Raw genomic sequence first — 14,942 nt, 5'->3', positions numbered from 1 at the left:
TCATCAGCCACGAGCATGAAGGATGTGTTACCTTGGAGGAATATTATTCTCATCAGCCACGAGCATGGAGGATGTGTTACCTTGGAGGAATATTAGGAGTAGGTGAAGTTGCCGCTAGACCAGTTATGGGGGTGGGGCTACCAAAAACTGGAACTCATGAGGGGCTGCAGTGGCTCGTGGGTCTGCGTACCGTATACTTTTTGCTGACATGGGTTAATTGAGTGACTGCTGATGCACAACCACATTTCAAAATTGCACCTATTAACAGTAAGTTGAAACCCCAACCATTTTTTTGTTTTTTAAATAATGACAATAATAATAATATTTATTGGTCCTTAAAAAACCTAATGGTTAAGGTTAGGATTGGGAAGCTGATCCTAGATCTGTACTTAGGGGAAACATCACCCCGGAGTGGAATATTACCTTGGGGGCCGTACTGGCCGGTCTGGGGTCCGTACGAGGGTCCGGGGCCCCCCTGCAGCTGCTGCTGGTGGTAGGTGCTCTGGGGGTGCATGGAGCCCCCGGGGGACGAGTGAGGGGACATGGCGGGTCCCTGACCCGACTGCTGGGGGACTGTGGTGTTCCGCTGCATGGCAGGTGGGAACCCTGGAAAGAACAAAAGAATGAGAGAGAAAGGAGAGAGAGCCCTGTTAAAATAATTCTAATTGAAAGCAGAACTCCAGGAAGGTTAGGACTGAGGTAACCTAGCTACTCTTAAAAGGAGACATTTTCCTCTCAGACTCCATTATATATTTGAACCCAATTGTCAATGTAGCAATTGAGTTCAATTGAAGTGTACTCGCTTGAGTTGAATGGTAACACTTACCTTTGCCTTTTGAAAAGCACTGCCAAATGTTACAGAAAACGTCCAAATCGACATTTAAACTGATCTGAACGGGTGACAAATAGCACAAGAGCTAATAGATCCGCCCGTCCGCCATGGAAAAGGTCTCCCATCTGTTTGAAATGTGATCTTTTCATCTCACTTGATCAAAACCTCATTCTAAGGGCAGAGGAGTGATACAACCACTTGAATACACAAACTCACTACCTCTTAAAGGGATAGCTCACCCAAATGACATACTGGTTTACTTACTATGTAATCAGTCAATAGACACAGTAAGAAAGAAATTCATTTGGGTGAACTATCCCTTTAAATATGAATGAGTACATGATGCATGGAATGTTAAGGCATTAATGTATGAAAGCGTGTACAGATGCGGTTAAGAGGTCAATGGAATGCAGACTATGGGGGATAGAAGGACGCCGGATTGGAACACATTCAACATATCTGATCTAACCAAATGGATATTGGTGAACTCCGTCATGGTTGATGCATTTTAACAGGCCCACAATGTGGTTACTAAAGTCCCATTTGGATCATTTGGCTGTATTTGCATAACAATTAGAAGTTGTCCCTTTTCAGGTTTAGAAGTGACTGCTAAATGCCAACTCCGGACCGTATAAACTGGTAGCATAGCTAGCATACAGAAATGGGTGGTGGTAGTCAGTTTTTAACTGTAATGCAGTCGATTGGTGACGATGACATGGACATGTGTTGGGGTTGATATCAACACTTCAATTTTTACCTCAAAATAGTCTGAAATACACAAAAATGTAGGCAAATTTAACTGGGGGAGGGGCAATGAGGAGAATCTTTCCCCCATGCGTTTCCATGGCATTTCCATTGTTTTGGTTGAGTTCCATTGACCTATTTAACACATCTATTCTTATTTTAAGTATTTCTGTCCTTGTGATGTTCTTGTCTATTCATGTTCAGTATACGGACATGTTTCATGTGGACCCCAGGAAGAGTAGCTGCTGCTTTAACAGTAATGGGGATCCTAATAAAATACTCCTCATACAGTCCTGATAAGGCCAATAGGAAAATCGGATGACTTCCCCGTGGTTCAACAGCCGGTACAGCACTCACACGCCCCATTTCAATAGACTCCCCAAGCTTGGGCCAGGAGTGACTAATCGTTTGTATTAATGCCACCACTGTTACAATGATCCCCTTTAGACAGTGAGAAAAAGGTTCTGCCTAGCTGGCAGCTGAGGTGTTATTTTGACTATTACTTGCTAGGCCTTTACTCAGTGCTGGGCTGGCTGGCTGGGCTGAGGGTGGGCCATAGAAAACAGCCTGATTGACATGGTCTGACTGCTCAGTCACTGACAACCATATTGGCAGCTGCTGAGAGGCACAGCCATGGTTACTCTATAAAGGCAGAGCCTATGTCCTAAATAGCACCATATTCCCTACAGAGTGCACTACTTTTGACCAGAGCCCTATAGGTCCTGGTCAAAATGTGTGTACTAAATAGGGAATGGGGTGCCATTTGGGAAACAAGCTGAAGTTCTGGCCCAGTGCTGACAGCAGCCCAGAGGTATAGAGGGAGTGGAATCTATGGCTAATCTGTTGTACTAATGATCCTATGGAAAACCCAGCAGGAGAAATGGACTCAGAGGTTCACTGCTATACATCATTAGGGAGGGACTACGGCTTATGGTGTCCAATTAGATGACTTCCATGGTGGGGCCAGACTGTGTACACCAGAGGGGACCTTCTTTATCAAACCATTGTTGAAACGAACATGGATTTGACCACAGAAGCGGCCGTGGATATACGAGTTGTTGCTGATTACTCTGACTTCATGTTAAATCTCCCGGAAGAGGGGGGTTGTGGGTCACAGGTGGTGTAATGTGCAGGAGAATCTCACCTCTCTCCTGAGACATGGGGGACTGGCTCAGGGTGGAATGGGAACCCACATCAGACATGTTCCCAGGGGTCTGTGGGGCCATCTGGGTGCCTGGGAGGAAAGAGGGGCAAGCGTCAGTGGGACACACACACGTCCCCAGCTCCTTCGTGTCAGTGTGATGGCCTGAAGAGCAGCAGTGTGTCCAGCTAAAGGAACCCCTCCCTAATGAGCCCTACAGTGTGTGTGTGTGTAGCAGTTTCCCTGGCGATGGCATGCAGAGATCACACGTCAACTGGTACCTCAGTGTGGGAGCTAATGACTGACAGCTCTCCCAGTAGGGGTGAGAGCGTGTGTGAGTGTCAACGGCTAAATGGTCTCCCATCGACCTCGTTATCACCCAGAGCAGCGAGAGAGAAGGGGAATGAACTAACTTTGGCCGCAAATAACAAAACTCCCCCAACTAGTCCAGCCCTGGAGTCAACAAGGCCAACAATGCGCTGCACTGTGGGAGAGTAATTGTGTTAAAGTGACTCCGAACTGCTAACATAGTTTAGAAACTATTTTAATGACCGAGGCCTTTGTTTTGGAGCTGGAGTATAAAGCAGCTAGAGAGCCTTCCCTGACTGCCCCAGCTGCCTGTACAGATAAGAACAGACGTCTCTCCCCTCCCACTGTGACTAGCTACTATAGAGTCACTAACTCAAAACAAGTTCAGAAACAACTGACTGGAATGAGACAAAGGAGCTCTTCTTTCTTCCACAGATGAGCCAGTCATGACAACCAGAGCTGTTCCAGTTCCACTGTGGCTGTCTCAGAACTGCTCTCTGAAATATAATGGATGAAATACTACACATACAGTTACTGTATCAAGCCTAGGACACTGGTCCTTACTCCCTGTCCAAGGTAGGTGCGTGTGTGGTAGAGTGTGTGATGTGGTAGAGTGTGTAGGTGTCTCCTAGACTTAGGTGCATGGTGGCAGGGATTCGTTCTATACCTGGGACGCTGGCGGGGGAGATCGGTCCGGAGCGCGATTGGCTGGAACCCACGGGTGACCCCACCGGGGAGGGGGAGGGGCCGCTACGCAGGCGAGGGGACATGTGGGGTGAGAAGGGTGATTGGGCCGGGTTACTCTGCTCGCCCTGGCTGCTGGTGGACCCCGAAGCACTGACCGCTGAGCTGATAGCCACCTCTGTGCCCGTGGGAAGGTCATCTATAGACCCAGACAGGTCCTGGAACAGAAGAGGAGAGAGGAACCAAGGGGAAAGCCAGGGTTGTGTTCATTCGGCACCAAACTGAAGAAAATGGACTGAAACAGGGAGCGACTACCTGCAAAACATTTTAAATCGTGCTCCGTTGTGTGCCCTGAACGAACATGACCCAGAAGAAATGACACTAAGCATTCTTCACCAGCAGATGGTAAAAACTTTACCAGTCACTTGACATAACATCCAACATAGACAGAAAGACATTGGGAGTGTTGGAAATCTCTTGATGTCCAGGAGGAAGGTTTACCAAATTCAGTTAAAGCCAAAACCAGGCAGGCCAGATGGCCGTCTCTCAGTCTATACTACTGCTGCTTTAACAGCCAGAGAAACAAATGGCACCCTATTCCCTATATAGTGCACTTCTATTAACCAGAGGCCTGATCAAAACTACTGTACTACATAGGGAATAGGATGCAACCAGTATCATGGCAACAATCACCAATTTACCTAACTGGGCATAAACACCTCAAATTTAAGCAGACTTGGCCAAAGTACCTACAAAAGAGAGCCATGCCAAATGTCCTCAATGCCAAATCAAGAGTGGAGACAGAGTTTAATAGTGCCAACAAGTTGCCCTCCAAGGTGCCTCCCTTTTCTCCAGCTGCGCTTTTGATAGTTGTGGAAACAGTGTGGTCGGTGGCCTCTCTCCCAGCTGGCAGGCAGCTCTTACCTACGACCTGTCACCCGTCAATATGACAATCTGAGGCCTTAACAACCACTTACTTTATGATCAGTCACTTAAAATACCCACAGTGCCACACTGCAGTTAATAGCATCCCAGCTACGCATTTAAAAATCACACTAAATCAGCCAATTGCACTTGAATGCAATACACCCTACTGTGCAGTGGGGTCCTCTCCTCTCATCTGCACTCCTCTAAAGCTCCTAAATGTGTCCCAAAGGGTTTTCTAGTTCACCATCACAGGGAGCATCAGAGGTCATGGGGGTTGGATGCTCCTATTCACCATCACAGGGAGCATCAGAGGTAATGGAGGTTGGATGCTCCTATTCACCATCACAGGGAGCATCAGAGGTCATGGGGGTTGGATGCTCCTATTCACCATCACAGGGAGCATCAGAGGTCATGGGGGTTGGATGCTCCTATTCACCATCATTAGAGGTAATGGGGGTTGGATGCTCCTATTCACCATCACAGGGAGCATCAGAGGTAATGGGGGTTGGATGCTCCTATTCACCATCACAGGGAGCATCAGAGGTCATGGGGGTTGGATGCTCCTATTCACCATCACAGGGAGCATCAGAGGTAATGGGGGTTGGATGCTCCTATTCACCATCACAGGGAGCATCATTAGAGGTAATGGGGGTTGGATGCTCCTTTTCACCATCATTAGAGGTAATGGGGGTCGGATGCTCCTATTCACCATCATTAGAGGTAATGGGGGTCGGATGCTCCTATTCACCATCATTAGAGGTAATGGGGGTTGGATGCTCCTATTCACCATCACAGGGGAGCATCATTAGAGGTAATGGGGGTTGGATGCTCCTATTAACCATCATTAGAGGTAATGGGGGTTGGATGCTCCTATTCACCACCACAGGGGAGCATCATTAGAGGTAATGGGGGTTGGATGCTCCTATTCACCATCAGAGGTAATGGGGGTTGGATGCTCCTATTCACCATCACAGAGGAGCATCATTAGAGGTAATGGGGGTTGGATGCTCCTATTCACCATCATTAGAGGTAATGGGGGTTGGATGCTCCTATTCACCATCATTAGAGGTAATGGGGGTTGGATGCTCCTATTCACCATCATTAGAGGTAATGGGGGTTGGATGCTCCTATTCACCATCACAGGGAGCATCAGAGGTAATGGGGGTTGAGGGCAGCGTCCCTAATATTAGCATTGACCGCCTTTTTTTGGTTTTATTTGTAATTATGTTTTGTTTATTGTATAAAAGGTATTTTTTGCAATGACATTCTTGCGCTGGCTCTATACACTCACTGAACTCTACCATACTACACACACACACACACACACACACACACACACACACACTCTCTCTCACTCCCCACAAACGCTGCAGCTACTCTATTATCTATCCTGATTGCCTAGTCACTAGTACCCCTACCTACATGTACATATTACCTGGACTACCTCGTACCACTTCACATTGTACTGGTACGCCTGTATTTAGCCCGCCTGTATCTAGCCTCATTATTGTTATTTTATTACCATTTTTTTTCTTGACTTTTGAAATTCTGCTTTGTTGGGAAGTGATCGTAAGTGTGCATTTCACATTAAATTCTACACCGGTTGTATTCGGCACGTGACAAACAATTCCCTACATAGCGCACTTCATAGAGTACATAGGGCTCTAGCCAAAAGTAGTGCACTATAAAAGGGAATAGGGTGGCTTTTGGGATGCAAGCCAAGGCCTTCTCAGTTTTCAGCATGTGTTACATATTTCAACAACAAAGCCTTTATTTCACCAGTTGAAAAAGCACTGGGGGACCACTTCTACCTGTTTACATATATTCCTCCAGACTTGTGCTTCTTGCATGATTTACGGCTATAATTATTCCCATTCGTTAGTGGCCCCAGCTTACTAACTTTAACGGATATAATTATTCAGGCTTTTTAACCGCCTCCCTTTCCTCACCCTGCTCTGTCACTATGGACACGGCAGTGAAAGAAGAGGGATAAATAAATGTGGGTTGCTACGGTAACATTTGAAATGAGCCCATGAAGGAGCCATGCACACATGCGCCACATTGCAGAGAAAGAAAGTTGCTTTCCAGTTTTGTTCACCTGCTGAAAATCTGTTTCCCGGCTCGCTTTTTTCTCAGCCCCCAGAATGGCTCAGCCTGTGTGTGTGTGTGTGTGTGTGTGTGTGTGTGTGTGTGTGTGTGTGTGTGTGTTTCACCCCAGGCAGCAAGGAGCAGTGTGCTGACTGTGCACAGTGTGGGGGAGTAAGCACATCGCTGCCCTCTCTGCTCATAGCCTGGCTATTTGGACACAACGCACCCAAGATGTTGCTGATGGGCAGACAGACGACTAGATGGAGCTGGGGCTCTAAAGTAGCTATGACACATTCAACAGAGCACCCGCCATCGTCTTCTCATCCCCCGGCCGTTTGATTTTGGCCATATAGTTTGAAGAAAAGTATTGCCTTTGACAGATATGCTATTGAGAAGATAGTAAAAGCCAAGGAAGGCCAGTGGGACCGCCTGGGCCTAGATCTCTCCCCCATCAAATGTGTCCCAGTAGGGGGTAGCATCGGTGGCAGTGGTCCTGAGCAGAACACTGTGGTGTACGCACACAGAGACATTCAGAAGGCTAAGGAGAGGAATCAGACTCTCTGTGAAATCTGACAAGGAGCGCTGCCTGGCGTATTAAGTTGAGCGCTCTCAGGAGACGACGCGTGTCTAGAGACAGTGGGAACGTGACTCGGTGCAGAGCGATGGATGGGGGATTAGACAGAGCCTCCAGCGGGGAGGGCACAGTCTCTCTGGGGTAGGGATGAGGCGGCACAATCATGCCATGTTCAAAAGAGGACTGATGGGCTTTTCTTCTGAGGACAAATTTAGATGAGTTTGACGGCATACACCCAGTTGCCAGATTCCTGATAATGTAACTTAGGGTGATGTGTATGTTCTGATGCCTGAAACCATATCAGAGGACTGGATTACTTCTCCATCTGGCCCCACTATGGGTGGGAGCGTGTGTGCTGGGATAGGAAGAAGATGCACCAGCACCCAGCTTTCAACACAAACACCACTACAAACCAGAGTAAAAGCAGAGAGACTGAAGGACGAAAAACAGCACTCAGGCACTGGTGCAGAATAGTAATGAGAGCGAGAGATGCGAGAGAGAGACTGTTATTGGTTCTGTGATGTGCATAGCAGTCAAGGTTCTTCCTCCGTCTTCAGCACTCTGAAAACCAGTTCAAATGCACACTGACTGGCTGCACCTTTCAGAAGAGTACTCCATAAGCACTGCTGTAGCAGTAGGATCATAAAAGAGGACAAACTGAGAGGGGGCTGAAATAGAACCCTGTGGTACTCCTTGCCTTTTCTCCCCTCTCATCCTGTCTCCTATTTAGCCCGAGGGTTGGTGTGATGGAGACTCTACTTCCCGCCAACACAACACACGCATGGCCCTGAAAGGGACAACCTCACACCCAATTCAAATATTGACAGCCAACAGAGGCTTTTTGTTGTGTTTGATGTCCCCGTTTCAGACGGCGCTCATCACCGTGGCTCTGGATGTCCTGGTTGGCTGCGTCCCAAATTGCACCCTATTCTTTTATACCATGTAACACTAGTGCACTGTAATCGAAACGTCTGTACTTTTGCGACAGCCTGAAGAGCCTGCACCATTCATTGCTAGAGCTGTCTGGGCTACATTAGCTCTTCAGTCCCCACTCATGCTGCACAGACGTTAACACACTTGAATAATGCAACGCGGCATGCAGGAATGTTGAAACTGTTCGCAAAACAATATCCATACAGGCTAGAACACCTTTACCATGCTAGACCGGTAGCTTCCAGCTTCAAATTGTAGGCTTTCCTTGCTAGCTTACAGCTGAATTCACTACCCTAGTACTTCGTTAATATGGAAACAATGCGAAATATGCTGATTTTAAAGCCGATTGTCACCAAAAACGTTATTAATTCACTTACTCTCTCTCACCACCAAAAACAAATGTACGTCTTTATCTTACTTTATCCATCCTGTCTGGTTTCCACTAGATTCCACATGCACATTCTGCCTCCCAAATGAAGGCATTCATTTCTTAACCTGTTGAGGATCTTATCCCGATCTTATCCCGGTATTGGGATTCATTGTCATGTGACCATGGCGGGGAATTCAAAACTGCAAGAGTAATCATTTCAAAAAATCAAATAATCAACTATTTTCCTCCATTTGAAAGATATATCTTCTAAATCTAACCACGCTGTCCGATTTTCAGAGGCATTACGGAGAATGCATAAAGTTAGGTTATGTGAGGAGAGTACATTGACAATAGCTGCGTGTAATGTTTAGCCAATTCAAAGAAGGGCATCAACAGACAGAAAACTAGCTAGAATTATGCACTTACCTTTGACAATCTGCATCAGATGACACTCATAGGACATTATGTTATACAATACATGCATTTTTAGTTCCATCAAGTTCATATTTATATCCAAAAACAGCATTTACAGTCGCGGTGAAATTCAGAATTTTTTCCGGCTCGAATGCACCCAGTGAATCCAGCATTACAAATCACGGAATTACTATTCGAAAACATTGGTAAATTATAATATTGTCATTCAAAGAATAATATATTATCATCTCGTAATTGCTACCGAATGGCCAGATCTCAAAATAACTTTACTGGGAAATCACATTTTGCATAAACTGGGTACTATGCTAACAACAATAAGCTATATGCTAAGCTAAGCTAAGCTATACCGTTAGCATTAGCATCATCTAATATCGATAATAACATTCTAAATATCCCCTTACCTTTGATTATCTCCATCAGAAGGCGCTGCCAGAGATCCCAGGTCCAGAACAAATGTGGTTTCTTTTGACAAAGTTCATAATTTATGTCCAAATAGTTAGCGTTCAGTAGGCTCCCACAAAATGAGGTGGGCAGTGTAAAGTCACGTCGAAAAGCTAAAGAAAACCTAGTAAATAATCTATTTACGTTTGTTTAAACATGTCAAACGTTGTTCATCATTAATCTTTTGGTCCATTTTTAACGTGAAACATCAGTAAACATCAGTAATATTTTCACACAACCTATCAAGTGTCTAGAATAAACGATAATGACAAAGGCACTCTTCTCAGATTCATGCGCAGGCGCAAAAAATGAAGTGATGACGTGTCAACTTGTAAGCTTTCTTATTCGGTCTGTATTCATCACAGATGCTTCCAACAACTTTCTAAAGATCGTTGACATCTAGTGGAAGCAGTAGGAGTTGCGAACTGAATCCTTTCTCACTGTGGTATCTTTAAAACAATGACACTAAATAGTACAGTCACAAAATTCTCATTTTTTTTAAATCTATTTTTCACAGGTTTTTGCCTGCAATATGAGTTTTGTTATACTTACAGACACCATTCAAACTGTTTTAGAAAATTCAGAGTGTTTTCTATCCGAATGTGTTAATAATATGCATATCCTAGCTTCTGAGTTGGTGTAGGAGGCAGTTAAAAATTGCCACATATTTTTTTCAAAATTCTCAATACTGCCCCCGTGGCCCGTAGAGGTTAAAGAGACGGCGCACACTTTATCCATCCTGTCTGGTTTCCACTAGATTCCACATGCACATTCTGCCTCCCAAATGAAGGCATTCATTTCTTAAAGAGACGGCGCACACTTTATCCATCCTGTCTGGTTTCCACTAGATTCCACATGCACATTCTGCCTCCCAAATGAAGGCATTCATTTCTTAAAGAGACGGCGCACACTTTATCCATCCTGTCTGGTTTCCACTAGATTCCACATGCACATTCTGCCTCCCAAATGAAGGCATTCATTTCTTAAAGAGACGGCGCACACTTTTATGCAAATGTTGTTAAATCACTACAATACTGTTCTCTTAGCAATTGCCAATAAAATAAGTCCTAAACGGATGGGATCGTTTGTCATCTGTAACCCCATGAAATCAGCCTCAATAACTCAATGCATGCACACACACTCCTATTGAATAATATCCATTCACCTGTATTGTGAATAGACCTAATCTACATCTTGATTTACCCAGTTTATCAATAGAGATTTACCATTCAACTAAATGATTACAATTATGTTGCTTTGTAGTTAGATTGTTTTTACCTAAGTCAAATTGTAAAACTCAATCGATTCAATTAATGTGTACATGGCTGTCAAAAACATTGACATAACATTTGTCACATGTAATGATACTGATCTCAAAAGACACCCAACTGAACAGAACAGTAGCTGAGTTTCTGTCTGGATCAAGTGCCATTCTATGACTTTGGCTAAAACGGCTTCTTTTTTCTGTGTGGTATTGTGATATATCGAGTATTGTGATAGGAAACCTGGTATCGTGACAACACTACAGTGCACACTACTTTTGGCCAGGGCCCATAGGACTCTGGTAAAAAAAAAAGTAGTGCACTATATAGGGAATAGGGTGCCATTTGGGACAAAAACCTTTACCTTAACAGGTGGCCTGTCTGAGCCACTCAAACCGTGACAGGCCAACCAGCTCCGGGACTGAATTATCCAACTACCAATAAGGAATGGGGATGCCATAAGAGGAATGGGGATGCCATAAGAGGAATGGGGATGCCATAAGAGGAATGGGGATGCCATAAGAGGAATGGGGATGCCATAAGAGGAATGGGGATGCCATAAGAGGAGACAACTGAAATATGGAAGGGGAAGAGAGGCCTGGGGGAAGGAATTGTTGCTGACAATACAATGGAACAACCCCATCCCAAGGAGCTACAGAGAGGCATCAGCATTTACAATACAATGGAACAACCCCATCCCAAGGAGCTACAGAGAGGCATCAGCATTTACAATACAATACAATGGAACAACCCCATCCCAAGGAGCTACAGAGAGGCATCAGCATTTACAATACAATACAATGGAACAACCCCATCCAAAGGAGCTACAGAGAGGCATCAGCATTTACAATACAACAACCCCATCCCAAGGAGCTACAGAGAGGCATCAGCATTTACAATACAATACAATGGAACAACCCCATCCCAAGGAGCTACAGAGAGGCATCAGCATTTACAAATCATGAGTAGCAGTCAGACGACACACACACACGCAGGGCTGTGCTGGAAAATAATTGAGACTTAATGACAGCGTGTAAGAAATAGTGGTGAACGGGGACAGCAGCAATCTGACTGATTTCTCTAAGGGTGCATGTGTGTGATTGAGGCTGAGCGTGTGTGTAAAAACCAAATATAGCTGAGCAGTATCATTAATACAATAAATTCCTCATTTGACTAGAGTAGCACTACGGGACAGAGAGGTGGGGTGGGGAAGAATAGATTCACCAGTACAATTTGGAACAAAGGAAGAGAGGAACAAGGAGGGGGAGAACAAAGCATTGTGAAAAATGTGGTACCTGTCCAAGACTTTCATTGATTTAGATGAAGAAGAAAAAAGTAATTACCTTCTCTCTCATCCTCCAGACAATCAATGAGAGAGAGAGAGAGAGAGAGAGAGAGAGAGAGAGAGAGGAGAGAGAGAGAGAGAGAGAGAGAGAGAGAGAGGAGAGGAGAGAGAGGAGAGAGAGAGAGAGAGGAGAGAGGAGAGAGGAGAGGAGAGAGAGAGAGGAGAGAGAGAGAGAGCAGGAGCGAGCGAGACGAGGGAGGAAGAGAGCAGGAGCGAGCAAAATGAAGGGAGCGAAATGAGGGAGCGCGCGAGCGAGATGAGGAAGCGAGCAAATTATCAAGGAACCTACCAGGTACAACCCTAAATCCGTAAACACAGGCACCCTCATAGATATCATCCTGACCAACCTGCCCTCGAAATACACCTGTTTTCAACCAGGATCTCATCGATCACTGCCTCATTGCCTGCGTCCGTAATGGGTCCGCGGTCAAACGACCACCCCTCATCACTGTCAAACACTCCCTAAAACACTTTAGCGAGCAGGCCTATCTAATCGACCTGGCCCGGGTATCCTGGAAGGATATTGACCTCATTCCATCAGCAGAGGATGCCTGGTTATTCTTTAAATGTGCTGTCCTCACCACCTTAAATAAGCATGCCCCTTTCAAAAAAATTTGAACTAAGAACAGATATAGCCCTTGGTTCACTCCAGACTTGACTGCACTTGACCAGCACAAAAACATCCTGTGGCGTACTGCATTAGCATCGAATAGCCCCCACGATATGCAACTTGGCAGTTAGGAAAGCAAAGGCTAGCATTTTCAAACAGAAATTTGCATCCTGTAGCACAAACTCCCAAAAGTTCTGGGACACTAAAGTCCATGGAGAATAAGAGTACCTCCTCCCAGCTGCCCACTGCACTGAAGCTAGGAAACACTGTCACCACTGTTAACAAACCTCCAGACGAGCTTCAAGGCCATACACTCATTCCGTGGCCTCCAACTGCTCTTAAATGCAAGTAAAACTAAATGCATGCTCTTCAACCGATCGCTGCCCGCACCTGCCTGCCCGTCTAGCATCACTACTCTGGACGGTTCTGACCTAGAATATGTGGACAACTACAAATACCTAGGTGTTTGATTAGACTGTAAACTATCCTTCGACTCACATTAAGCATCTCCAAATCCAAAATTAAATCTAGAATCGGCTTCCTGTTTCGCAACAAAGCATCCTTCACTCATGCTGCCAAACATACCCTCGTAAAACTTACCATCCAACCGATCCTTGACTTCGGCGATGTCATTTACAAAATAGCCTCCAACACTCTACTCAGCAAATTGGATGTAGTCTATCACAGTGCCATCCGTTTCGTCCCCAAAGCCCCATATACTACCCACCACTGCAACCTGTATGCTCTTGTTGGCTGGCCCTCACTTCATATTCGTCTCCAAACCGACCGGCTCCAGGTCATCTATAAAAGTCTTTGCTAGGTAAAGCCCCGCCTTATCTCAGCTCACTGGTCACCATAGCAGCGCCAACCCGTAGCACGAGCTCCAGCAGGTATATTTCACTGGTCATCCCCAAAGCCAACTCCTCGTTTGGCCGCCTTTCCTTCCAGTTCTCTGCTGCCAATGACTGGAAAGAATTGCAAAAATCACTGAAGCTGGAGTCATATCTCCCTCAAAAACTTTAAGCATCAGCTGTCAGAGCAGGTTACCGATCATTGCACCTGTACACAGCTCATCTGTAAATAGCCCATCCAACTACCTCATCCCCATAGTGTTATTTATTTTTTGCTCCTTTGCACCCCAGTATCTCTACTTGCACATTCATCTTCTACACATCTATCACTCGTGTTTAACTGCGTAATTGTAATTATTTCACTACTACGGCCTATTTATTGCCGTACCTCCCTAATCTTACTACATTTGCACACACTATATATAGATTTTCTATTGTGTTATTGACTGTACGTGTAATGTGTAACTCTGTTGTTTGTGTCACACTGCTTTGCTTTATCTTGGTCAGGTCGCAGTTGTAAATGAGAACTTGTTCTCAACTGGCCTACCTGGTTAAATAAAAACATTTAAATAAAGAGGGAGAGCGCGAGCGAGATGAGGGAGAGCGAGCGAGAAACTTGTTTTCTGTTTGGTAATGTGTGCACTAATGAATGGCAACCAATGTGAAACTGACTGGATGTTTATCTTGACCCAGAATCTCCCTGGACACCCCTTCCCTTTGTTCATGGTTCATTCTCATGGTGACGCAGTACGGCGAAGAAATGGGTGAGATGAAGAGTGGTTAAAGAGAGGGGGGTACTGAAGTGGGGACGGCCAGTGAAAAGTACACTGTAATGTCAATAATATTCCCCGTTTTGTTTTGGCTTTCATACTGTGTCATGTGTCTTCTCAGTCATGTTGAGACTGACTATTGCTTTAATGTATTGTTATTCTCATTAATATTGTTGTTGTTGTTAATGGTGATACCATTTCCACTACTACTATTATTATTGATGTCTTATTGCTGTTGGTCACACCGTTGCTGTTATATGTGTATTTTGACAATGTAAGTAACTTACCATGGAAATAAAGTCTATTTGATTGACAGAGACTGGGAGAGAAAGAGGAAGACTGGTAGACAGAGACACCAAGTTTGGGAAACCCTGCACTACCCTATAGGTCCTGGTCAAAAGTAGTGTACTATATAGGGAATAGGGTGCCATTTGGGATGCAGCATAGACCCAGACTGGGCCGGTTAGGACCCTGGCCTCTGAGGCATAATGGATGGGAATCCAGTCCTCTTGTCGTCTGTATCAACCTTACCTACTACTACAATAGTGTTTCATCTTCTAGTTCAGCTAACAGCACAGTGCATTCTGAGTGCTAGTGATTTGAAGAGAGAAACAGTGGGTAGGGCA

General features: G+C 45.1%; 1 protein-coding gene across 4 annotated transcripts in view; it reads right to left on the bottom strand.

Annotated features, from left to right (window-relative positions):
• LOC115174973 (AT-rich interactive domain-containing protein 1B) overlaps positions 1–14,942 on the bottom strand; it is a 94,484-nt gene that overhangs the window by 32,151 nt on the left and 47,391 nt on the right. For all 4 annotated transcript variants that reach the window (XM_029734050.1, XM_029734049.1, XM_029734051.1 and 1 more), the window contains 3 exons: positions 3,694–3,928; positions 2,721–2,810; positions 424–606 (listed from right to left, as the gene is read on the bottom strand). In XM_029734050.1, the coding sequence (XP_029589910.1) occupies positions 424–606; positions 2,721–2,810; positions 3,694–3,928 (508 nt within the window). The remainder of the gene's footprint in view (positions 1–423; positions 607–2,720; positions 2,811–3,693; positions 3,929–14,942) is intronic.

The sequence above is a fragment of the Salmo trutta genome, chromosome 35, assembly GCF_901001165.1.
Source record: "Salmo trutta chromosome 35, fSalTru1.1, whole genome shotgun sequence".
Classification (NCBI taxonomy): domain Eukaryota; kingdom Metazoa; phylum Chordata; class Actinopteri; order Salmoniformes; family Salmonidae; genus Salmo; species Salmo trutta.
This window is presented reverse-complemented; position numbering and strand designations above follow the sequence as displayed.